Raw genomic sequence first — 27,524 nt, forward strand, 5'->3', positions numbered from 1 at the left:
AGGGAGGATTAAAATGTGCTGCACTGGCAGTTCGGGGGATACCGGTTACACGTTTATGGATGGAGGATGGCGTCTTTGGAAAGGAATTTGAATATCCATGACATCCAGTTCTTTATAAGATGTCATTTGTGCATTTGAAGACAAAACAACACAGGAAGGACACTCTGGCAGACAAGACATGACCGATCAAATAATTTGATATGATCTGACATATCTTTATACTAATTATGTATTAATGTATTCATTAAAAAAGATAGAATAATCACTGAATTAACTTGTTAAGGAGTATTCTGTCAGCTTCAAGTACCCATTCCAGAGCAACCAATATCCCCAATAGTTATAATGGAGAACAGCAGACATTTGCCTTCAAGGATGATGCATTAGAAGAGGGCAAGTTAATTATAGAGGAAATACCTTGGTTCTCAGGTGTCTGTGGTATAAGTGAGGGGCGGGGCAGATCACAGGAGACCTGACTGGAGTCAGACATGGTGCCTTCACTATGGGAAGACTCAATGGTGCAGTGCAGACGGTCAGACGGTCCGATGGCAGGCAGGGAGGGGATGTTGATCTTAACCTGGACAGAAGAAAAATATGCAGAACAGTGTAAACTGCTGACACCGGTGACTTCTTGACTGAAAGCATTAATCTTTATGACAAGTTTTGCTGAATAATATTTGTTAACATTAAACTCATTTCTTTCTTCTTGGTTGGTGTATAAATCAGACACCTCAGTGTAACTGCCAAGTTACGACAGAGGAGCAGCTTCCTCTTGAAAAATCATGTAAATTTAATGCAAAAAAGGCGGTTTTCAGGGATCGAGTAATTGGTTAACTTACAGGTAAGGGGGAGGGGTAAAAGCAGAGGGGGGCACACCTGGGACACCAGATGCTGCCGTCGATTGCCCACGACACCTCTGGAAGGTTTGTGGGCTTATCAATGAAACACCAGTGAAGGAGAGTGCACATCTGATGACCCAATGAAGCGATTACCCCTACCCCCACTCAAGAAATCAGGGGAGCGCTGATCATTGTAAGGGATAGTTACAACAACTTCTATGAACTCAACAAACTGAAAGGCTGGAGACTGATTGAGAATGAGAAAGGAGGAGAGGTGCTGTTGATGGAAATAAACGTGTGAGTCAGAAAGGGAGGGACAGAAAAGTAGTCAGAAAGGGGAGGCATGAAAAAAACAACTTGAGAGAGGTAGCGCATAAGAGAGGCTCTCCATCTTCAGGCTGTGAGCACAATCAACCAGGTCAGTTATAATAAGCCAGTTTGGAGTTTTTTGGATGGATCAATACAGAGTAGGAAGACCTAGAGCCCAGGTCTCTGATTCACAATGGAAAGTGTTTATTACACAGGCTGTGCATGTTTGTGTGATGTGCATGTAAGTGGGGTTGTGTATTGCAGAGCGAGAGAGACAGAAAGAGGTGCAGAGAACAAAGTGAGAGAGAGAGCGAGAATGACTGAGAAGAGAGGCAGCGCTGTACCTTCTGAGTCTTTTTACAGGAAAGGTTCGGGGGATAGAAGGAGACAATCTTGACACACTGCTGCTTAGGGCTCCACAGCCAGCCATTCTTCTCCTCTGCCCGTCGGCACTCAGACCTCCTGGTACACCTTCAGACGAAGGATGAACAACTCCCATAAGTCTCTGCTCCACATCCCCTAAACGCTTTCAGAAGGCCTCAAAAACAAACAAAGCCTATGGACTCTTTCGATGTGCTGTTGTGAATAACAACTCCATGCCCAAATGACTTAAAGCAGTGTCTGTGCAGATTTTCAAAATAATGTTTTGTATGGATATGTAAAACATTAAACAGCCTCATCGGAAGCTGGTTTTGCAGCATGAAAGTGGCAATAGTTTAAAACTAAAAGCAACTATTTTTATAATGGATTAGTCATTTGGGTCATTTTTTAAGCAAACATGCAAAACATTCCCTTGTGCTATGCATGATAGGCATTTTTCACTTTTCTGACATTTTATACATTAAATGACAATCGATATTGTTTAATCACAAAAATAACTGCCAGATTAATCAGTAATGAAAATATTTATCAGCTGAGACATTTGACAATTTGCAATAAAATTTGAAATAAAATAATGTAACATACTTTAATAATTACGGTATATTGCTCTGGAAAAGGAGAAAAATAGAACTCATAATACATATAATACATAATCTAATATAGTAACAGGTTAGTTCAAATTTCATATCGTTTTTGTCATCATCAGTCAGGTGAAACACACAAAACCAAAATACACACCAGAAGGGGACTACAATATTATGCAACTCTTGTCTTGCCACGTCTTGATAATGTGCACACAAACAGGACCCCTCAATTTAATAATTTAATTTTGTGGAAAATAATATGGATTAAATTGTTTTCAAGAGGTGAAGGTGAAGAGAGAAAAGCAAACAAGCTAAGTACAGCTTCAGCTAATGACTATTTTCGTTATGGATCAATCTAACAATTATTTTCTTGACTTGTCCATTACTCCTCTTATCCATGAAACATCAGAAAACAAAGAAAAATGTCCTTCACAGTGTCCTAGAGCCCAAATGTGTTGTCATCAAATGTGTTCTCTAACTAAAAAGTACATGATTTTCAGATTACTATAATGCAAGACAAAGAAAAACAGGAATATCACATTCAAGAATCTGTAACCATCAAGTGTTTTGCTTAAAAGTTAACCCTGTGAGACCTGAACTATGAAAGAATGGTCAGAAAATTCTAATTTTTCAGATATGAACTCTTTATTTGTCCCTTTGACAAAATGTAAAAAAAAATAATTAAAAAAATAAATTCTAAGTATATTTTATATTTTATACACCGATTTTCTGCTCGATATAACTACTAACTGTAATTATAAAACTGAGTAATACAACGTTTTAAGGACAAACTAACTATTCATTTAAAAAATATTGTAAGTGTTTCAAAGAAATTCTCACCATAAACCATGAAATGATCAACTTTCTTGACCCTGAGAAACACAAATGTGTGCTAGTGCGAGGCAGCCATTTTGAAAGAAAGAAAAAACACATGTCAAAACATTTGGAAAGTGAGGAGTGTCCACCAGGAGTTAGTATACGAGCATAAGAGTTCATCTAAAAGGGTTAAATGCAAAGTTTATGCTTGATGGTGATGCAATGAGTCCCAGAAATGTGGGTATCATATATGATACGTACGGGCTCACAGGGTTAAATGATTATCAAAATTATTAATTTTCGGTCAGTCGACTAATCGATCGATCAAGTTATTATTGCAACTCTAGTGCTAAATAGCAGCGTAGCAACAACTTCTAGAGGGACACAACTGTTTTTCTGCTTATTTCCTGTTCCTGATCACATCCCAGTAATATACGTGACACATTCTGCCCCCTCTACCCTCCAGACCCTGATAAATATAGGCTGATGAGAGTAAATTGCACAGACTGCCATCGCTGCATGAGGCTGACAAACAGCTTTAATTCCTTACGGCTGCACGGACAACAGGAGATGGAATATAAACACCAGGGGGTACTAAAAGTGTCTGCAATAAAACACTGAACAAATACCCCGCTGTGTTTTACAGATGGAATTGCACGTGTGGGTGTTTGTGTTAGTCTGACACTGTGTGCGTGCTTTTGTATGTGCATGCATGAATGTGTGCTTGTGGTCCTCACCTGCCCTCCAGGACACACCAGCCACAGTAAGGGTCCCTCAGCTCCACGCATGATTGGCAGTCTTTCTTTTGGAGGCACGTCTGCACTGGCACCTTGGTGATCTGGAGCATTACAACATGAAATATGATCTAACAGTGCACCTCAGAGGAGACACAGCACAAAATATGAGGCATTTTAAATGGAAATGTGCCTTGGTTTGTTGCAGAGTGAGAATAAAACAAGTCCTGTCGCAGCATATGGTCCCTCATGTCTGCTGCCCACATTTAATCACTTAAACAATTCAATCCATCTAACAAAAATGTTTATTGCATCCAGGTATGGAAAGTAACTAGGTACATTTACTTTGTACGTGTCCTTGAGTTCTTCTGACACTGCTTTATGGTGTTCGCATGCTTCTTCAGAACATACTTCTCTGACGTCGGGAGGGCTGTGTCCAGCCCTTTTTGTGACTTTCCAAAACTGATGATCTGACATCTACACCCACTTAAAGCACAGCGATTGGCCAGGTGAGAGTAGGCAGGATTTGAACTTTTCTCTCACATGATCTAGCCTCGTTCAAGACCCCTGAATCACTGCCTGCATGTCCGAATCGTACAGTGATTCAAACAGACTGAATTGCAGTTCAGAATTATTACCAGGCTACATGTGGTACAATCAACTTAAAATAGCTCAATAATGTAATATATCAAATTATGTCTTCTAGTTGTGTTCTCCATGAAAACATGTTCAGCTTTTGATTGCAAGACAGATGGAACCATATCCACTTCCTCTGTGGTAAAAACTAATCAGACAGTATGTGACTAATAATCTTTTCCTGTGTCACTGAGATGAAACTCTAAATAACAGAGAGGACCTAATGAGAACCAACTGTTATGCCATGTCTTCACAGGATGCGTTCCGGTTGCATTTTTCAGGCATCCGTCTCAACGGATATCTGATGGAAGAGATACTCTTCTATTTTAATCAATACAGCTGTCTGCAAAGGTGGTGTATGAGGCTTCAAGTCTATTTTTTTCTGTTGTATTTAACAACAGAGATTGTGCTTTCGGTTCTTAGTGCTGCAAAAACACAGGTGACGTACACACTGTGCTGTGCCTGAATGCATCCTCTGTGGACACGTTATGTATCAAATGTGTTAGTAAAAACACCCCTGACATACACACCTTTTTCTCAGTGGTAATGTAGAGGTGGCTGTGACTGAGGTCAAAGAATAAATTCTTGTTGACCTTCTCTCCAATGGTGTCGCCAGGAGTCTTACTGTACACATATGGCTCAGCGTTCAGGTGTACCTGGACAGAAAACAGATATGAGGTTTATTTCCCCCAGTCCTCCTTCCCTCAGATAAAAATTTAAAGGAAAAAGTAAAGAGGAGCAAAAGATGAGAAGACAACTCCACCTTGAAGACCTCTCCCTGGTTGTTCCCCAGGAAGGCAACGGTGTGATCATTCTCCACAGCGACAGCCACAGCGGTCAGAAGGCCAGACTTGGTCAACACTGGATCTACCTTTAAGGCGAATCTCGGCTTGCTGGCCAGGGGGGAAGGCAGAAAGTCTGCACCACACTTGAAGTTTTCCAACGTATCCTTCTGCAAAGAGAAAACAAAGAATAAATGAGTGATTGCACAGTGTGCGCAATAAGAGTAGGGAATATGTGGGAATCAGGTGTTCTGCTAAAACAGTTACATGCAAGGTGCCAGCAATTAGAGGTTTAACCACAGGCCAGTGTTTTCACCATTGTTCACTGAAGGCCAGCATTTTACAGATGTAGTGGAAATGCAGGTCTGAATGTTTTCAATAGGTTTACAAAATGAGAGATTTAATTGATAGGATATTCACACATGATGAACAAGGGCCTGCTTCATTAAAGTTTGATTGAATGTACTGATGTACTGCTGTAGCCTTGGAAAAAAGTGTTATCAGCACGCCATTTCTGTTGGAGTGACAGCTTTGAGAAACAAATCTGTTCTGGTCAAATTGGCCAAATCTATCACAGCAGATCTGCGATAGATTTGGCCCATGGGCCGCTATTTTCCTACCAGTTCTTTATAGTGTTATTCTGGATGAGTTGAGGGAATTGGGGAAAAGAGACATGGAAGAAGGGAAAATGCGTGAGGCAGAATAAAGAGATTTAGACAGAACAATACAAAGGATATGCAGAACAAAGTGAACACTGAGACACAAAAGTAAACAGTGACACATCTGTGCATTATTGATTGTAGCAAGAAAGCAGGAAATTCCTCTAAACATATCTCACTCTCACATTTATTATTTATTATTATTAAACGTTTGGTTTTTTTTTTAAACCTCAATTAGTTGACACAAAAGAAGCACTTACTGCAATTTTTGACATGCAGAATTCATCCGTTTTAGATGAGTAGGGGATGTCCACAGCAGGAAACCCAGAAATTTTACCCGATTCAGTGTAGCAAGCACGGATGATATCTGCCAGCCGCTCATTGATGGAGTTGAGCGGGTACATGCAAAGGGCTGAGTCACTGTCATCGTCATCTGGACTCGCCACCATGAACAGAACTTTGCTCCAGGGGACGACCTTCCCATAAAAACCTAATTCAGTCATGACCCGCGCCAGCTCTTTTCCTGGAGAAGCCACATATGCAGCTTGGACTTTGTTGTATCGGTTATCTGGACCACAGTTTAACTGGAGCTCTGTGTGGGAATAGTAGTGATGGTCGTCTTCGCAAAGACGAGACACAAAGGTCAGGTTTTTATTATCCGTACCATCGAGTGTCCGCGAGAAGAGGAAATAAACAAACCCATCCTCTTTGAAGGCATGGCGGAAGTCATGCAAGTACTTGGGAACAAATGGCGTTGTCTGTACCGTAGATGCCTCAATGATGCTCTCAAACACGACCCAGTCCCTGAAGTCCTGAAGGATGCGTGTGCTAATGAGTTTTGTACTGTCCAGGCTCCCATAGCCCTTCCCAACAAGAAACACACTGAAATTGTGTCCATCTTTTGAGAAGGTGGACATGACGCCCACCACATTCACATTATCCTCTATGCTAGCCACGTAAGTCCTCTCTCCTTTACTGTCACTGTAATACAGCTGCTGCTCCACGTTGGTCAAGTTAAGGAGAGAGCAGATGCCTCGGTAGCGGCTGCCGCAGACTATAAGTGAGCCGTTGGATGGGTGGACCAGCAGAAGCTTGTTAAGATTGGGCATGAGTTTTGTGTCCTGGCAGGCTGAAGCAGGAGGCGTACACATCCGGGCGTCCTCTTTGGGGCCTGTCTCGGCACGAGCCTCCAGGTGGAGTGATGGCCCCAGCTGGAAGATGGTGTTGACCGCCCCAAGGTAAATGCGACCAGTAAGAGGGTCCTGGACCACATTGTTGATGGGGGTCTCAGAGGGGAACTCCAGAGTGGGGGTGTTGCTGCTGTCCTCCTGGGCTCGTGAGATTGACTGGCAGAAGAGGAACAGGAGAAGGGAGACCCAGCTTGCCATCTCTGGAGGGAACAAAAAGGGAGAGGTGTTTTATTATCAGTGAAGTTAATTGCACATATAAATGTAAATTAGCTATCGGCAACACAAGACTTCAAAAGAGAGTAGATACTAAGATATAACGTGAGCTTTAGAGGTACTAGTAGATGGGTTTTGTTGCTTTTAAACAGAGCCAGGCTAGCTGTCTCCCCGCTTTTCCAGTCTTTCTGCTAAGCTAAGCAGCATCTGGCTCATATATAACCGTACAGATATGAGAGTGATATGGATCTTCCCATCAAATTCTCGTGAGAAAGTGAAAAAACATACTTCCCAAAAAGTCAAACTATTCACTTAAAGAGGATGCTTCACTGAATGTACAAGACACGTTTTCTTAGAGCTTAGGGTATCAGGGTAAAATTATTTTACAAAAACTGCCTCAAACTGACAATGCATCACGCAGCTGTTTGTGTATGACTCAACTCTCTGTTCCAGTCCCATAAAGGACACGTTATTCTGGATTTAATTGGCGTAATATCAGAACCGATCACTGGTGAAAAATAAAACTGCTCTGAGTGGGGGCAAAGAAGGATTAAGGCCGAGAGCTAGATCTCAAACCATGACACAATAAAAGCCTTTTAAAAGCTTAGATCTTCCCCCCTCTCCAGTCCTGTTATAAGGAGGATACTGATCTTTGGGATCTGTTACCTTTATCTCTGACAGGTAGAATTATCACTATAAAGACGAACATATTGCTCAAGCTTCTATATATGTTTCAGTATATAGCAGTCGTCTTAACTAAAACATTTTTCATTTCCCTCGATAGAAAGCTTTTTTCCTTCATTTGGAACAACATGAATTCACATATATGCAAAGAACACCTCATTATTCACCTTATTATGCTCTAACCTGTCATATTCAGAGCCTGGTACCTAACCCAGTTCTTATTCATTCTTTGAAAATATGGAAACAATTCAGACAATCCCGTGAGATCTGTAAATTCTCAGTGCTCGCTCCCATTGTAAAGAACCATACATTCCTGCCATCATTGACAGAGGCTTTATTCAGTGCCAAGCTCAATCATGGGGTCTGTTGATGTAAAGACATGTTCACAAATGGCTTATTTGCCTCTTTTGAGCAGACTGTACAGAAATTCAATATCTCCAGGTCACACTTCTTAAGATATTTACAAATTCGCAGCTTCATATCTTCAAATATCACTCAATTCCCTTCACAGTCCCGAGACTCAATCAATGACATCACATCATCCAGAAAGGGAAAGATAGGTGACATATTAATGAGAGAGAATGTGAAAGTCTTAACTCCCTTAAAGGCCAATGGGAGGAGGATCTGGGTATAGAAATTTCAGAATCCATTGGGTCAAAGATGACAGGGGGATTATATATTCATCTTCGAATATGTATGAAACATACTGCTATGCAGTTTAATATTTTTCAACGACAGCACTGGACCAAGGTCAAATTATCCCAGTTCTCATCCAATATAGACCCCATGTGTGACCGTAGCAGAATCAAGCCACTCTAATTGACATGTTTTGGGATTGTTCTGAGTTGTCTCATTTTTAGCAAGTGATATTTGATATGCTTTCCAAACTACTGAAAAATCCTTAGAACCATTAGCCTCCCTTGTTTTAGATGCTGTGGTGACACAAAATCTTACTTTAGAAAACAATGAAGTCTTTTGTCTTTTGCCATGCTGGTGGCTAGATGACAAATTTTGATTAGATGGAAAGACTGCAATCCTCCAACATTTGAACAATGTATTAGGGATATGCAGTATTTCATTAAATTGTATAAGATTAGATTTAGAGTTAGGGGGTCAGCTTATAAATTTACATTGGTACGGCAAGTCGAGTTGATGCTTTAGGCTCTGAAAACTTTATCGCTGAGTAAAGTCTTTGTTGTGCATTGGAAAGATCCCTGATATGTCTAAGTGTTCACATTTTTCAGCTTCCCATGTCAGTGTCCTACCACTAACAACTTATTATCACCTATTGATTTCACAATTTTCAAAGTTTCCTTACATAGTTTACGTTGTATACCCCCTGAATGTTATTATGGATTTGGGAAGGGAAGGATGAATTGAAACAGGGTTGATTCTTGGTTGTGATTGGCCAGGGAGTTCAGTCCCAGAACATGCGCGCAGTACAACGAAAGACAGGCAGACAGCCAGTCAGTCAATCTGGCTGGCCCTGCTGTTAGGATCGAGCTAAAAAGAAAGAAGAGCGACGGCTCTCAGAAAAGAACGAAGCCCTAAGATCTGGCTGCTTTCAAAGTCCCATCACTATCTGCAACAACACCTCCAAGCACAATGTGCACAGGATGTACGCTGTTTTGTCTCAGGAAACATGATCACACAATATCCCTGTAAAATACAGACAGCATCATGTACTGGCAAACAGCAGGTGTCTGTGGAGTGCTCGCTCACTGCTGTTTGCCCAGGCGGTGGTAAATATGGAACTGCAGGTGGCTTTGAAGCAGCTTTTTCCCACACAGCAAATGTGCATCTATGTTTGCATGCGGTTCCGAGCTCACACACTCTCAATAGCATCCTCCTTCTTATTTCACCTTGCCAGTCAAGTCCACAGGCACATTTGTCAAATTGAAAACCCCTGATGAAACTTCTTGGAAGTCGTTTGCCAAAGCTATGTTTTATTGTTAACCCGCCTTTCCTCACTGGACTAAGTGGGGAGACCACTGATTAGACATTTGCCCTGGGGGGACCCTGTTAATTTCACTGGCAACCCAAGTGCTCACTACTCGATTTGATGACTTTATTTTTCTTCCCATTTACTACCTCAGTCCTTCTCACCCTCCTAACCCATTTCACTGCATAAATGTATTGTGCCCTTTTCAATTCATAGCCTTAAATATTTCCATTAAAATTGAAATGGTGCAATAAAATCCCTGTCTGTGCTGTTCAGGACAAAAATGTGTGTGGTTGGTTTTTACAGCTTTAATTAAGAGGGAGGGGCAGTCTTTTGTCAAGATTTAACTAAGAGGAATAGACTAAAAGAACCCTGAGGATATTGCATGCACACTAAACGGGTGGACAAAATAAAAGGAACTTCATGTGAACAATAATTTCACCTCTACAGTAACAAAACTTCTATTAAAAAGACATTTCCACCGGCAAAGTTGAATGACAATTACAAGCACGTGTCAGCTTTAAGAGACGCCACAATAACTCACTTTTATGTTTGATTTTTCAAGGAAATGTCACAAAAACTGCACAAGCTGCAAAATATTTTCGCTGCCTCAAAATGTTGACAACATAAGCAAAACACAGTCAAGCTGCACTGACAAAGAGTGGTGGCAAGCGTCAAAATGTTCACAGAGAGACACTGAAAAATGGCCTTAAAACTGATCACAGAATTAAGTGAACACAGTCTCGGAGTAATAAAGTTTTCTCTGTAAAAGTGAGCTTCACAAAGCCTTACTCTGGGCGTATTTAGGGCAGGGCTGCCTTTTGGCAACAACTTGCAAAACGTTAGAAGCTAGAATACAAATGACTGTCGACTGAACGACAAAAGCTCAAGAAAAAAAAGGCTCCATTAACTATGTGATAACAGACACATGTCATTTTTGCTATCATTATTGGACATTTCCAAAGTGACTGTGTGTGTGAACTCTGAGATGTCTATAGCACTGACCTGTATCAAAATAACTGCCTTCCATCACCTTCCATCTCCATTTTCTCATGTTTTCACTCATTTTATTAAGTGATGATTTCTGTTTCTGAAAGTTGTGACAGTATATAAATGCAGATTTATGATCATCACTTCTCACTGTGTAGACATTTTATTACATTTCTAAGCCATTTGATTTTAGTCTACAGCTGGACTGTGTTTCTTCACTGCAAACTGCTTTGTTGTCAGTCTGTTGATGGTTAAACAGTTCTAGACAAGTTCAAGCAACGTGACATACAACATGACCTTTAATGTGTTTTTCTTTTCTGTTTGACACCTGACGGGTACATCCAGTGTTTTGTAACTTCATCAGCAGTTCCTGTACATGCCAATTAAACCTGAAGTAGATCTGTGCATCTACAAAATATTGGAAATTAAACAACAGCTGCTTGCTTAGTGCCGCTGAATTAGTTTTTCAGTTTTTGTACATGACAAAGAAGACCATGCTGTCTAAATATTGAGGGTGATTGTAAATATGGACAGTAATTGAAGCGTGACCGCCTCTCTGAATGTACTTTCATTGTGTGCTGTCCTCTAAAAACTGCAATATCCATATTTCCATCAATTCCCTCTGCCGTGATACAGACCACACAGAGAGACTTCACAAAAGGTGGATTATGTCAGTGGTTTATATGACAGAAAATCACTTGATTCCTTTGACTCCAAATCAAACATGCTGTGACAAAGCAACTTTCTCTGTGACTGTGATTTACAATGCGAGGACAATTGTCTCGGGCCCTCATTTAGGTTCGAGAAAACTCCAGTTCCACTTACATCCATGACTTCAAAGAGTCCTTTTCCTATTCATGCAAATCCTATAGCCAGCCCACGATCAGAAAAAAAAGAAAAGTGTCACACAAATTTCCCTCAGATGCTGCATTGTGGGTCAGTGCAAACGAAATTCTTAACATATTTCAAAGGAGCCTGTTCTCTCCTAGGATGTCTCCTTCTGTCGCTCTATCACTTTTCATCCTTTTTTCATGGGTTTAATCCTGAACGCTGGAATTAAAGAGGCTTCAAAGAGCTGAAGAGAAGCAGACGTCTGGTGGGGGTGACACAGGTGGAATGAGGCCCATTTCTCCCCAGACCAGCCTACCTCTCTTTTCTCAACATGTCTCTAAGCTGCTGTGAGAGAACATGGCAACTGGGCATACCATCCAACACGTGGCTATTCTGAATAAATAAAAAGCTGCTAAATTTAGAGGCTGTGTGCTGCATCAGCCTGCAGCTAATGAAGCCTCCAATGGCCTGGGATAAATAATAATGAAACACATCGTGTGCTAATGAAGCTGGCACATCTGAAAAATGGGATTCTGTGAAAGACACAATTGTTGAATTTAAACTGACTGACTGTCATGGGTGAACTTACCACAAATTACAAATCTCTACTAATTCCTCCGCACGCATCTCACTACATTGTTCAGTTTAACACTGAACTGAACTGAGTAACCTGAATCATCTTCACTGACTGAATCAGTATCTTGTAGCAGTGGAGCTCCCCTCACAGGGGAACCAGAGCGCCGCTACCAGCTCAGCCGTGATGAACCGTATGTTACTTCCTTGTTAAAAGCTTATTAAAAGACCGCAGAAGCTACAGAATTGATAAGGATGTGGCAACTCTGGTTCAAGTATGGTGGGTAGTTTTTGAACTATTAAGCTAAAATAAGATTTTTACAGATTATTGATAGTCATGTTTAGATAGTTTACCATTTCCACAGACGAAAAACACTTAAGAACTACTGTATTGCCTTTATCTGAGTAAATGTGGGATTTAATCAACTAAAGTAAAAATTAAATAAATAAATACATAATTATGCATCTGGTACTCATATCACAATCATTTGGTTTGCCAATTAACCAAGATGTTCAATGATTAATTTTTTTTTTATTATTTATTTTATTGGTACATTTTGGTTCGACAGTGTAGTTCATTCATATAGACTACAGTTCACTATTAAGTCTCAGGGTCTTTCTACAAGTCTCTGTCAGGGGGACATTATTACAGGGAGACTGTACAGGCTCTCATCTTGCAACTGCATGACTGTCTCATCCCCTCGGTTTCCCCCCATCCCCCCAAGTCTCCATCTGGCCTTCTTTGCTTTCTAAAGACACAAAGACTCCCTTTTTATGTTTTTGAACGCATCGTTGACAGCTGTATTAATAGTTTCAGTTTTGTTTTGTTTGTTTTTGTTTTGGGTTTCCTAATATCACTACTGACGCTGCTTCATGTTATGTTTTAGTCTGCTATTTTTCTGACAGCAGAGCTTGATGGTGTGAAATTCTTCAGTTTACACTCAGTTGACGTGTTTGAGAATGAAACCTCCTCACAAACATACTGGAACAGGCTGCCGTATATAGCAGTTTAGAAGGCTGCTGATCATGCTACTGATGAAATCTTGCGAAACTGAAACCTCCTCACAAACAGACGGCATTCATCCAGCTGAAACGAGTGATTTACAAAAAGTCTCTGGGGTTAAAAACCTCACTGAAAAAAATAGAGAGATTTAGAATAAGAAAACAAATATGTTATTGCATAAGGTCCAACTGGAATGCTTGCTTCTCTCTTGATAGAGGTGTGTGGCATTTGTAAACACCAGGGACAAAGACTGGAAATTGTTCTATCCCCATCGTTCTATTCTGATGTTTCGTATTTTTATACATACATTAGAGTGAAGTACTAAAAGAGCCCTTGTCCAGGTCTAGTTTTTTAAACTATTGCACTGAACGCAACAGCTTTAACCAGCTGCAGACTGAACCCACTTTGGAAGTGAAGATGTCAGAATTAGTGCAGAACATTGTGATCATTTAGCTCTAAAAAAAAAAAAGAAGAACAAACTGCATAGTTGTAAATCGATTCAGTGGGTTAGAATTTCCGCCTTTAGTTTACTTCTCTCCCTGAAGCCTCAAAAGAGAAACTGTTGAAGTACTACACGCACAGACTTGAAAGTAGCACATGAACGTGTTTCCCTTTGTTTGCTCGCTAGTCATCACACACATGCACACACTCCTTTTGTTGACAACTACAGTAGCACCTCTTTCACCCTCCCTCCACAAGTTGGGACATGTCTGGACAGGAAAAGCAGCTCTCAGCAGAGGAAAATGAAAGATAATTGAAAAATGGCAGGTGCGCACACAAACACACACAGATTCACAGGCTTAGAGAAACATGTGCATGCACCAATACGTGCACCAGTGCAGTTTGAAGTGCTGACAAGGTAATCCCATTCCGACCACACAGAGACACTCTTCTCTTCGAACTGCCACGCTGTGTTTCTTTGACACAGGGGCACTAAAACCCAGCATGGCAGTCCGCATGCCTCTCGGCCAATCCTCTTGCCACACAACACCCACATCCCCCTTTTCTAGGACAACACCCATCGGGAGAAGGTGTGCAAGCGAGTCTGCGCGAGAGATCAGGAAAGACAGAGGCCAAAATGATAGGGGAGTGGAACGTGTGTCGAGTCGGTAGATCACACACACACTGGCGCAACTGCTGACATGGCAAGTCTTGAACCAGCATGAGTGCTCCTCTCCCTCATTAAAACAGATACTGAAAGGAAACTGATATAATAAATAAATAAATAAAAAAACAGACACCCTACCCCGAAAACATAATAGGATACCACCCCATACCGCGATCATTCATATTCAGCACTTTCTTTATCGGCGAGCTGGCTTTGACAGATGCCAGGGTCTGACACTGACGCGGTGTCTTCACATTGAAGCAGCTCTCAGTGTTACGCACTGATAAAAGTGAACTGCTATTAAATTACTCGCATGTCCCTAGAGGCCTCAGGGCTGGGAGGAGAGTGGGCACGGGGGGAGGAGAGGTGAGTGAGGGGTTAATGCTCTGGAGCAAATCTTCCGATGTCTCTTGCAGCATGTTGGGTGCTGAAAAGGCCTGATAAAGTGGATACAAGGCAACATGACAACATGGGTTAGCCATACAAGGAGCCGGAAATGAGGGGTGGATCCCTTTCTTTTATTTTCCCGCTGCCATCAAGGGAAGCATAGGCAGAACAAGCAGCATTGTTAAGGATGAAACATGAAGTGGGAGAGTGTGGAGAACTCTTTCTTTCTCTGCATGTCTCCCATCTCGATTTTTTTTTCTTCTTTTTTTTGACATGCAAACGCTCTTATCCCATCCGTACAGTGAAATTGTTTCATGAGTTGCACTGGGAGGATGGTGTGACTACGGCAATCCAATTTCCATATGAACAATTACCCTGCCGTCAGGGTTGGCAGTTCATTTATTTCAATTTGACTGACTGGGAGAACCACACCAAAGCAGCCAGCCCAGCCACTGTATTCAGGGCACCAGGCACGGACAGGGGATTGATGGGCCTGGTCCATTTCTGTGGGATCCAGCTGCTCCTCTGGCCTAAATATGCTAACACCTTTAAAGTTGGCCCATGACCCACGGACAGTGTGAATCTCACTTTGCTTTAGATTGTGTGCATGTGTGTGTGTTCCAATCCTCATGTGTGCGTGCTTGTGTTTCTCTTGTGCGTCTACATGTGTCTGCCCTCCTGTGTATGTATGTTTGTCGTGATGTATGACCACGAGTCAGGGGGTGTGTGAGCGTATCCTGCACACACACACGCACGTGGGTGCGCGCGCACACGCACACACCATCCTTTTAGGCACAGCACTTTTCCTCATTAGGACTGATAGGCTGTTTGTGTGTCTCTTTACCGCTCTGTCACCATTTTCAAGGCTCCTGCTATCTCCCCTCTGCCAGCTGGACACTTGAGCAGCGAGAGCGCAAAACCACAGCCACACACATATAAACTACTTGAGCAGAGAATACATTTAAATGTTTGTGCAGAGATACACACACAGACACACTCACTACCAGACTTCTCCGCCTTTTACCTTCCTCAGCAGCCGACCTCACTGTCTCTTGTAATCTCTCAATCTCTGTTTGTCTCTCAAACAAACACACAAATGCAACCTCTCTCTGTCTGGGCTTGGGCTAATCTCCCAGTGCTAACTGGCCTCCCGCACCCCCAGCTGGATGTTGCTGCTCTCCAGCGGGACAGCCTGGTTGTTTGCTTTGTGGACACAGCTGGCGGATGTGGAGAACCTGATTAAACGGCCTGGCCTGGCGGAAAGGAGCTACTTTTAGGAGCCAATGGCTCCTTCAGCATCGCCGCCATATCCAGACGGTTGCTAATGCACACAAACAGTTGTAGGGGCAGGCATGCGTACACAAGCTCCCTAATCAACTTGACTCCCAGTTATGCATCTGAGATCCAACACTGTAACTGCATATGAAAAATGCCGCTGACATGCACAACAAGACATGCAAACAAATTGATTGTTTAGTCTATAAAGTCAGAGAAATGCCCGTTGTGAGTTTCCACAATCCAGAATAAGCTTTTCTGAGTCCAAATCCACAGTTATGTAATTTACAATTACATAAAATTTCAAATGTGAGGAGCCTGTAACAGCATAAATAGGCAGTTTTTGCTTGATGAATGATTGAAACAACTGATTGTTTGATTAAATGATTGATTATCAAAATTTGATCATTTTTCCCTTTATCAATCAACTTATGGATTCAGCACAATAACTGATTGCTGAAGGGAATTTTTCCTGCCCGTGTCAGAGTTCAGGCTCTTTCTTTAAGTGCCGGTAATGATTCAGTGTCTTGCTCAGGGGCACTTTAGCAGGTTGGATGCTTACTCACACACACACGGAGAGACTTAAATCCTTAATTCCTCTGGTTGGAGGGCAGCTTCTCTAATCCATACACCACCCTGAAGCAAAACCTGCTCCCAGAGCACACTCACCCTCCACTTACATACAGCATGCACTCACGTTCCAACACACATGCAGCCACAATTAAGAAGTCAGGCATTCAGACTGACTGCTGGGAAGGAATCCATTACACACCTTATTGGTTATAATGATTTCACTTCACCAGCATAAACGCCAATGAGCCATGAAGGTATCTTGTAATATGGTTTAGTCTCACTGCCCAGCTTTCATTTGGTTTCAAGGGGAATACTGATCTTATGGTGACTGATTGCTCGCCTGCCCTCTTACAGGAATTCACATGAACAGTGGACAAGGAGATGAAACCAGTGAGTGTTTAAAGTAGCTTTAGCCTTGAAAGAATAGATAAACATTTTGGGAAATATGCCTATTTGTTTTCTTTCCAAGAGTGAGCTGAGAAGAGCGATACCAATCTCATGTCTGAGCGTGAACGCTGAGCTGGAATCAGAACATGTTTTACCTAGCTTTGCATAAACACTGAAGGCAGGGAGAAACAGAAAGCTTGCTTCTGTCAAATGTTAAAAAATAAATAAATAAATACAGCTCCTAACACGTACAAAGCTCGGTAATTAACACTGTATCTTTAATCAGTGCACAAACATGAAAAGACAAATAAAACTTAGCATGTTCACTTAACAAGGTTACAAAAGCACTGTTGCGATGCCCTTATAAAGCAATTATACTTTATATAAATATATACTTTTTTTTTCTGTCCTCCATTTTTTTCTCTCCTGTTTTGTTTTAAGGTAAAAGGAGGAATACATGTACAGAGGATGGCCTGGGTGGGTCTACAATACTGGATTTGGAAATGGTTGTTGGAGACTCCATTTGTGTCACTACAAGGTTAATGGCAGTACTGGAATGGGTGTGGTTGAGGGGCCCAATTTGGAAAATTTTGTCCCCCTGTCCATAATTGCTAATGGCTGGCCTGGATGGGTTGGGCTCACATCAGTGAGCTCAGGTTTTGGTTTTTGTGCATGGTACCAAACCTAATAACCTCACGGTGACGATAAACACCAGACGTTTCGTCAAAGGTCAAAAAGTTTTTACTTGGCAAAGATCCGACTAGAATTAAAACTTAAAAACTAAAATAAATTTGTAGTTTAGAGTCAATGTGTGTTCCTTTTTTCCATTAGCAGCTTTCTCCAATAGCCTTGCACCTACATGCAAAATACACATAATTATGTCTTTGTGAACTTTTCCTACAGTGTTTTACATGCACTCAAGGAACCAGGTTACTTAGAGAAATCAGGTTACTCAGGTAATTGGAGAACACACACATGCACTGTAGTAACTGGCTTATCGTGTACATGGAGCAGGTGAGTAATCAGATTTCTTTCCCACCTCTTATTTTGGAAGCATTTCTTACCTCATTAAACTGTAGTGATAGATGATGGGGCAGAGTGATGATGCAGTGAGAGGACAGACAGTGCACAGCTTCTCCTCACAGCACGAATGTGTCTGAATTTAACAGTCAAAGGATCAGCAGTGGAAACCAACTTATTTAGACTTCTGCTTTCTGTTGTTTTAAGTTTCAGTTAGATTAAGTTTTAGATGAAATAATTTAAAATCACTCCCTGAGTCCTGTAATGATCTTTTCTTTCATCCAGCCGCTCTGCTGTTACTTTCCCCATCTGCAGTCCTTTGTCCTGCACATGTGTACTTGTAAAAAGCAGATTAGAAACCTGGTAACCCATACATATTGCCATGAAATTGGAAATCTGGAAGCTCTGCACAGTCACAGCTGTTTGTCAAGAAATAGTACCACCAAGTAACACCCCCTAAACCGCAAGTTGCTGGGTTTTTTTCTTTTAACATTTCTGTTTGTGTACGCCTTAAACAAACAAGAGACAACATGCTAAGTAGTGAGCTTGGTAGATGCATTTTTCATTTAACGTCCAAATATGCTGATCTTCACATCTCAGTCTTGGAAAGAATGCAAATAAGCGTATCTCAAAAAATGTTGAACTATTCCTTTAAACACAGGAAGGGTGATGTATGAATAGAGCACAAGCTGTGAACAATGAAATCTCTCTGGTTCTGTCCAGACTTGTGAGAGCTGAAAGAGAGAGAGACGTAACCCCAGGAAAGAAGGCAGGGGGGGATAACAGATGATCAAGAGACAGAAAGGCAGAAACAGAGGGAGGGCAATCACACACACGTTACTGACTGAGTCTCAATAGCTCCTTTGTGCGAGCTGGCAGGTGCCTGTCACTTGTCAAGATGAGTCAGAGTGTGGATTGTGACTGAGCATTGTGATGGTGGGGATACGAGCGTCGGCTGAGGCCCAGAAAGATTCCAGCTTTTGGTAATGACTAACCGCTATCAGGTAATGGCCCAAAGATTAGCCAGCTCTCCTCAGCATATGGAGAAAAGGTCACGTTTGAAGCTTAAAAGGTAATGGCTAAATTAGCTGCAAAAAATACCTCATAAAATTAAATAGCTTTCAGGGAGAAGGAGTACTTTCCGCTGGTCATGCAGAAGGAAATAGACTGGGCTACTTTTTAATTAGTCGGATGACGAGAACTAATCACAGGAAGGGTAGACTGTGATAAAACGTGTTTACGGCTCGATACAAAACCTCAACTCATAACACAAGAGAACCTTCTAACTTCCTCTGTCTCTCACAAATATTAATAAAAAAAAAAAGAAACAAAAAATAACAAACACACATTCACTAGGACTACTTCCACCACTCATTCTTGGTGTCACCGAATGTTCTTGATGCTATCGAAACCACTCCACAACACTCATCCCTCCATCCGCCAACCCTCACAATCTTCATCCATCATCTATCAGTGCTGCGGCACCCGGAGGGGAGAGAGCTGCTAAGCAGGGCCTGACTAATGGCTAAACAAACACCATTATCAGGCCTCGGTGGCCGAACGCTGAGCTACAGGAGCCCCAGAGCAGCTGAGGCTCTTTAATACTTAATCCATGCGGCTCTGCTCTGCTAGCGGCTGCTCGAAACTAAGCTAGGATAGGCAGCACTGAAAGTCCACTAATGAGGGAATAAGTACAGAAACATGAGAGAGGAGGAGGTTTGAGGCAAAGAGAAGCATCACGCATTCATGCTCACACGTGCACAATCACTTATCGCAAAAACGAAGTCGAGAATAGACTGTATTAAGAGGGGGTAGAAAGAAGTGTGGCCCACTCATCTTGGCCAATTCACTCTCTAAAAAAGTCTCAGGGGGAAGTTAATGAGCCTGTTACGGCACCACAGTTCCCCTGACAAGGCCGCTGATTACACCACATGTTCGGTCAAGAGGATTGTGTGTGTGCGTGCGTGTGTGTGTTTGCACAATTGTATGTGTGTATGTGTCACCTGACCCAAAGCGGTCATCTGCTAATCATACGTTCACAAGTCAGGAATGCACATTTTCTGATAAACACTTTCACACACCAATCACCTCTCTCCAGGCACAATCTATCCCTCTCTCACTCGCTCGCCTACATGCATCAACTAAGTCTCACCCTCGATCACATTTCTCACACACACACACACAAACACACTCAATCAAGTGTGACTGAGTGAGCGAGCCACTCAATGAGAGTGGGTGATTAGGCCCTCGGAGAGTAGGCCTGACCTTTCTCTCCACATCAAGTCCTCCATGCGCATGTGTGTTTTTATGAGTCAGTGGCTGTAAGCTCTCGGGCCAGCGCCACTTCACATCAAATGTCACTGACTTAAATGAGATGGCGAGACAGACAGGATGACGGAGGAGGAGAAAAGAGGGGAAAGAGGAGACAGAGGGGAAGGATAGAGGATGAGAGAAAGGAGGAAATATGAGTAAGAACATTTTTTACAGTAGGCTGCAAAATAGGCTGCAAAAAAAACCCCCCCAAAAAACAAAGAAGGAAATAACTTAAAAAGCAAAGTATCGAGAAAGACTGAAAGAAAGCAAGAGCACTGTCACCGATCAATCTTCTGTCTTGGTTCTCTCCCTCTTTGCATGAGAAACAGCAAAGTTGAGTTATTTTTAAATTCCTTGTTGGTTGTGGAAATTCAATGCAAGCCCTTGTGGGTACCCAAACCTCCCCCTCTGACTGTCGAGATGGTTGAGTCTGCACTTCCGCGTTCTCAGAGCTCAGATGGACCAGGAGGCAGGCGGTCTGAGTCAGGCCTCTGAGGGGCGAGTGAGCAGAGGGCAACTGAGGTTTTGCTTGCGGGTTTTTTTGCGTTACTAACTGCTGAGGGTAGAGCTAGCATCAAAATTATGTTCATGGGCTCATTCTGAAAAAGTTAACGTTTGAACTGTGATGACCTCTTCCAATTCCAAATGTACAGTCTATAAGCACAACAGACCATTTGAACTGGTTTACCTTGTGGTCCTACGACAAGCCCTATTGACATATCAGTAAATTACGCTAGCAATATTATGTTGTTTGCTATAGAAATGGAGGACCGCCCTGGGATGGTAATCACAAATTCATTCAAACATATAACGTTAACACTGTTTGGGTTCCAGTTTTAACTCTTAAAGGTAAATTACTGTTTAACTGGGATCTTATTCCTACACATTATAAAAGCAACATACTCAGTAGGTTAATTGTTGAAATATGGGCATGTGATTACATTATCAGCACTGTTGATCAACAGAAAATGTATTGTCAGCTCTTTTGATAATCAATCATTTATTTTAAAAATGTTAAAAAAAAAAAAAATGTTTCCAGCCTCTCAAATGTGAATGCTTGCTGATTTTCTTTCCCCTCTATGATAGTAAACGGAATATCTTTGGATGCTGGAGTGTTGGTCAGACAAAACAAGCAATTTGAAGACATCGTGTTCAGCTCTGGGAAGTTTACAGTCCCAACAATTAATCTAGTATTCATGAAAATAATTGGCGCATTAATCAAGGAAGGAAAATAATCATTAGCTCCAGCCCTAAACACCAGTGGAAAGAAGTTAATGCAGCTTTCCTGTGCACTGAGGGATTATTACTAACACCGCAGGTTTGCCCATGTTCAGTTTTACCTCTAAATAACCTGTTGGCCTGTTTACAACCTGTCTTATCATCTGACTGCTTGTTTTTGTCCCATATGACTTTGTTGCAGTGAAGTTTCCATCTTCCCAGTTCTCAGTAGTTAATTTTAATGAGGACAATAGATCGAAATGAAGGCTGAAACTGTGAAAATGAGATGAAAATAAGACTTAGGTTGTGACAAATTGGAATTATCATTTAATAGGTGGTTAAGTTATGTGATGCTGGTGAGACAAGGTCCCATCTGTCTCGTCTCGCCCTTTTCCTAGTCTTTCTCCTCCCGTCATCACCAAAGATCTCAGAGGAGATAGCAAACTGGCACTCACCACTGACGGGCCGGAGGACGTGTGGCGCGACGCCCAGGTTAATTAAGTTTGAAATCGTAGAGATGATCAGTGGCGCTGCCACTCAGACTGCCAGCCTCCCTCTCCTCCACCGCTGTGTCCCTGCTACTATGTTCAGTCTGTCTAACAGGTAGAGGTGTCTGTGTGTGCAAGTGTGAGAGAAACAATGTGTTGTTTTGTATGTTGCTCTCCAAGTGAGACAAAAAAGGATGTGTGTGGGTTAGTCAGTTGACTAGTCAGTTGATCGATTAGTTGGAAAACAGAGGTTGCTTCCCTTTTTTGCCCTTTTAAGATTTTTCTGAGGGGAAGGCTCAAAGGCTCAAATTCAATATTTTGTAGTTCTGGACTTTGTCCACCAAAAAAAGAAAAAAAGGAATCTGAAGATGTTACTTTGAGCTCTGCGAACTGTGACTGTAATTCTTTTTACTGTTTTATGATATTTTATAAAGTAACCAATTACTTACTTAATCAAAATATAATCAAGAGATTAACTGTTACTGAAAAAAGCTGCAGTTGTAGAGGGTATGCACACAAACTATACGTAAATTGTGTATATTGTTCTTCATACACTACCTTTATTTTGTTTACTTGGTGAAATATGAAAAAATAGTGAAAAAAAAAATGCTCATCACAAAGTTCACTTCTTTAAAATTCTTTTTTTTTTTTCCAACCAACAGTTCAAACAGAAAAAAGGACCTGGACCAAGAGAATGTTTATTTTGGCTTCGAAAATGAATAAAATAATTAATCAGTTATGAAAATAGTTGCTGATTAATCAGCTCATTGTTTCAGCTCTACTTGATAATCACATGTATTCATACACAGAACCTCATTTCCTCTGTCTCGCAAAAACACACACAGAGCTACACACACTCGGGCCAGAACAAACAAGGTTGGAAAATAGAAAAAAAAAAATGAAGAGTCCCCAAATCCCGTCCAGACTACAGTCTTTTCGTGGCCATGATTGCTCTGTTCCCCAGGAGGCTGCTGTAAGAAGCTGGACCTGCAGTGAGTGTTGATGGATGCCTATTGGCATGAGAAGCACGTAGAGAACCCCCCCCCCCCCCCCCCCCCTCCCAACCTGGCTCTCATCACCACCACCTGTAATCCTGGAAAAATGGACTCTACGTATTAGTGAGATGCTTAAAAGGCAGGAGCCAATTCACACAGTCGCACAGAGAAACACATACACACATCAAAGCTACTGGTGCTACTCTTTACAGATAGAGATTTTATTTGCCAGGCTCAGTATCAAAACCTTTATAGTGAGAGGTTGCGTGTGAGGTACAGTGGTACGATGTAACTGAGTACCATTTACTAAAGTACTGCACTTAAGTAAGGTTTTGAGGTACTTGCACCTTTCGTGCTACTTTATACTTCTACTCCACTACATTTATCTGACAGCTGTAGTTACCAGTTATTTTACTAACTAATCTTTTAAAAATGCAAAACATATCATTACTTTTTAAATTATGATGCATTTACTCCCCGCAGACATCTCCTTCTTATCAAATCATTTTGAGTCTATAATTGAGTCCTAACCCTTTATTTTCTCAAAACATGAAAAAAAATCTTCCAGTGTGGTAAAAATATTCCAGCCATTTAAAAAAAAAAAAAAACAGAAATGCATTTTTTAAAAAATATTTTCTAAAATAAAGGTTCATTTTTCATAATTGTAGTGCAGTGATGCGCCTTACACTTTCTTTTTTCAGGATGAACTCAGTTCTTTAGACAGGTTCATTATGAATTCTAAACAGGTGGAAATACTCTCACTGCAATAACAATGTTTTTTTCATCTGTTTTGAAAAAAATAAGGCTTTTGGGACCCCATTATAGCCAGAACGGTCTTTATTCCATTGAGGCTTTTGCACTGTTAGACATTGAACTGCCCAACAGGACATAAAGTAGTTAAAAATAGCTACACCTTGACTAACTACAACAATAAAATGCTACTGACACACTGACATCCAATAATAAATGTAGTTATACTTGATACTTGAATTAAATTAAATATTTCTATATTTTTACTTTAGCCTGATTTTTAAGATAGAGCTTTTACTTGTAACCAAGTATTTTCCACCACTTTCACTTGAGTAAATTATCTGGATACCAACCACCGGTGAGGTACAAGTATGATGTGATGGATATCTGTACAAGCATCATTCACCTGATGAATGGCTATGATTATATTTTATTTTGATTCACTTTTTTGATTAATTGCTCCATCCTCATGTGATCACCGTTTCTAATCAAATGCAGACGCACAAAGGTCAGAGGGAATTAGCCCCCCGCCTCCTAAAAATAAGCTGCTTTAATCAGGTTGCAGATGGCCTGATAAGCAGCAGGGTGGCATTATGGGCCGGTCGTGTGGCGTAGCTGAGGCGTGTCAGCGATAGCATCTGCACCTCGTCTCTAAAGGTGCCACTGTGTCTTTCATGTCAGGTGAGTGCGCTGACATTCTGTCACATCCAGACTTCAGACGTGGTGGGTTGGAGGGGGCCAAACATCAAAGTCTGGGTTTATGTTGGCAGGGGGGCTAACACAGACACACGCAGCACACTCCTGTCAAAAGACATGGACACCCTTGGACACGCGCGCACATGCACCGGCCGCAACCGGTGACAATTGTTAAAGTTTGACTGAGATAGTGCTGATATCTGCCAGTGAAGCCTACGTTTTGGTCTCTTTATCTCCTGAGCCCCTCTGCTGATAATTACAGCCGTCCCTTCTCTCGCACTCGGTCACACCAAAGCTGCCAGTATGCGCAGCTCGAGCCAGAGGAATTATCGCCCGAGCCATCGCAAAACGGAGCACGCCAAGGTCAGGCCCTGTGTTCAATTTCACTTTTGATTCCAGTCCACCTTTCTTTCTCCTCTACCACTTATCCACTCCTCCCTCCCAGCCCACCCACACTGCCGCTGTTGAATTTCACTCCAGGGCTAACCTCTATTTCCAGGACAACCAGCGCCTTGACACTCATTCATTTCCAATCCTGCAGAGTGGTCGGCTGAATGGAAATTGACGATTCAATTTTTGGAATGAAACTCAAGAGTCCTTTTGGAATTGACTCTCCCCTCCTGGCCTCCCCTCTCCCCCTGCTTGGATGCCCGTTCTGCCACCCCCTCTGCCACCACCCCCCTGCCCCTCACTATCTCCGTCCTGGTCTGCTGAGTACAGCCAATTTCTCTGCTTGTATGGAGACGTGGGCGAGATGGCTACCTCAAAGCGCAGCTCAAAACGCCCTGCAGCTCCCAGCGACTATTCTCAGACACCTTTTCTCCATGCCTGCTCTCTCTCATCACTAAGCTACTGTCAAATAAGGAAAACACTTAAAACTAAAGGGTTTATTCTCAGCATTGCTCCCTGCTGAATGTTGGGCGGCAATTTAAAAATGATCTATGCAAATGTAATTTCGCTGTGTGTCATCCAACACAGCCAATTAATGAGTGAGCTTCTCCAACCCAACTATAAATTAACAAGGCTAGATATAATAGCTAGATTAATGTGTTTTTCTGGCACTTGCCTAATTGCTAGAAGACTCCGGTGGGGCTAGTGTGAGCTGCCTCATTTCTACATGTGATAGAGTGAGTTAAGACAGAGAGGGATAAATGCCTGCATCAACTCTATTTATCATTTATATGAACCTTGCTGTCTCTTCTATTGGTTTTAGTTAGCAAGTGATGGGGAAAGATATTTTGTCCTCAGGGAACTTATATTTGCTTCAGCAGAAATTACTAGTATCAGTCGTTAGACTTTTGGGTTTGGTCTGAAGGACGGCATTAGCTTCAGTCAGACTTAGGAATTTATTAATGGAAAACAAATCCATAAGTGTCAGAGGGGCATATGTGCATGGATGGCCTATCTGGTAATGAGAAATGAGAGCTCAAGGCAGAGAGAAAACGTGTAAGACGGAGAGAAAAGAGCCACGTAAGAGGTAAGGGAGACAGAGAGGATGAGTAACCGTCTGTCTCAGCCAGAGGATAGAAAAAAAAAGAAAGTGAGTGTGAGAAAGACAGAAAACACGCTTCAGGATCCAAAACAGCACATCACCAACAAGAAGGCCTTTTGTTTTGCCCCTCTCAACCGATTGTTCTCTTCGCCGAGGGTGAGAACGCTAATCCGCTGTGGAAAGGGGAGTTGGGAGGATTCACTCTAAGTATCCTTATTAGTGGGAATTCACTAATATTGGGTGGGGGTGGGTGGGGGTAATGGGTGAGGGGGGAAGGCAGAGGGCAGGATGAACAAGGAGGAAGAGGAGAGCAGCAGGAGGGGCGTAGTGTATTCTGAATACACTCTAGGTGCCATATGAATCTTTAATACGGGGCTAAATGCCGAGGGAGGGAAGAAGGGAGGAGTGGAGAATATAAAGAGAGTGAGGGAAAAGGGAGAGGAATCTCTGAGGAGGTTACTGAGCCCTCCGTATCACAACACTCCCGATAAGTACCAGCCTCCCAGGATCAAACCTAATTCTCCACAGCTCCAACGCTACCACAGCATCCCTTTCAGAGGCAGAAGATGGTGGCAAAGGACGGACATGCCTTTGTCTTCAAAAACAAACTAAGACGGCCCTGATGTTCAGATAAAAATGGATAAAGGATCTTTCCAGGTGATAAATTTCGTAATTGCTTTTGTTAAACACATCCTGCTGGAAGCTTGGCCATGGTACATCGTTTTAATTACACGCACAAGAGCCTAATTAGTTGTATCTGTTGTACCAGAGGCTAACGTGCACCCAATTAGACCCAAATCAAAAGGATGGTACACTTAGACAGGGGTTCTTTGTTCTTGTACAGTATTCATCAAATAACAGAAGAAAGTAAAGACGGCGCTTAACTTCCCAAGTTGCTGATGTTATGATCGCCCCAGCTATCTTTAAACTAATTAAATACATTTTCTCGTGTGTGTGCTCGAGCGGGTGGCTGCCTCACTTGTCAGTGTCTCCATCTCTTTGTCTCACTCGCTGATGATAATCGCTAAAGTGGAAAAATTATTTGTGAGACGATAAAGGCCAAAACAACTGATCTCACAACTGTGGCACTCATGCAACAGTTTGTGGATTAAAACTGATGAGGTACAGTCGCCTGAGTCAGATCCACCAGCTGGCTCCCATGAAGAACAGTAAAAGAAGAGACTGTCTGTCTGAAGTGCAGTGATGATACCACACATTCTGCTTCTCCTGTAAAGAGCAGATGATATTCAATGATATTGTAATAGGAGGAGTCTTGTGGGTGCACTATGGTAACTAATTGTTAAACAGGCCCTCAGGGGAGATGAGATACAGCCTAGCAAGAAACATCTGACATGGGAGCTTGGAGCTAAAATTATTCGAGAACATCTACAAATGATTTCCCTAATGACGTGACAAACAGCACGGGTAAAACAGAAACATCCGATTCTACAACAGAAGATCCACCACTTTGGAAATACAACCACATCAAAGCCTTCTCCTCATCCCCAAAAGAACCACTCTTTCCCTCTGCAGAGGGGCAAACGATCCCACAAACTTCAACACCTATCGCAGGTTCTAACAAAAAAAAAAAAGAAAAAAGAAAAAAACTTTAACATTTGGCACAGCAAGCTTTTTCCCTCCTCCCTTGTGCGAATTTAC

The 27,524-nt window shown here is 41.9% G+C and overlaps 1 protein-coding gene across 1 annotated transcript in view; it reads right to left on the bottom strand.

Annotated features, from left to right (window-relative positions):
* The window catches only part of plxnb2b (plexin b2b), a 117,901-nt gene that overhangs the window by 34,833 nt on the left and 55,544 nt on the right, over positions 1–27,524 (bottom strand). Inside the window, exons 3-8 of the mRNA XM_041037651.1 lie at positions 5,998–7,127; positions 5,060–5,248; positions 4,827–4,952; positions 3,664–3,764; positions 1,490–1,616; positions 415–574 (exon numbers count right to left, since the gene is read on the bottom strand). Of these exons, the coding sequence (XP_040893585.1) occupies positions 415–574; positions 1,490–1,616; positions 3,664–3,764; positions 4,827–4,952; positions 5,060–5,248; positions 5,998–7,125 (1,831 nt within the window). The 5' untranslated portion in view covers positions 7,126–7,127. The remainder of the gene's footprint in view (positions 1–414; positions 575–1,489; positions 1,617–3,663; positions 3,765–4,826; positions 4,953–5,059; positions 5,249–5,997; positions 7,128–27,524) is intronic.

Source organism: Toxotes jaculatrix, chromosome 5 (genome assembly GCF_017976425.1).
Source record: "Toxotes jaculatrix isolate fToxJac2 chromosome 5, fToxJac2.pri, whole genome shotgun sequence".
NCBI lineage: Eukaryota > Metazoa > Chordata > Actinopteri > Toxotidae > Toxotes > Toxotes jaculatrix.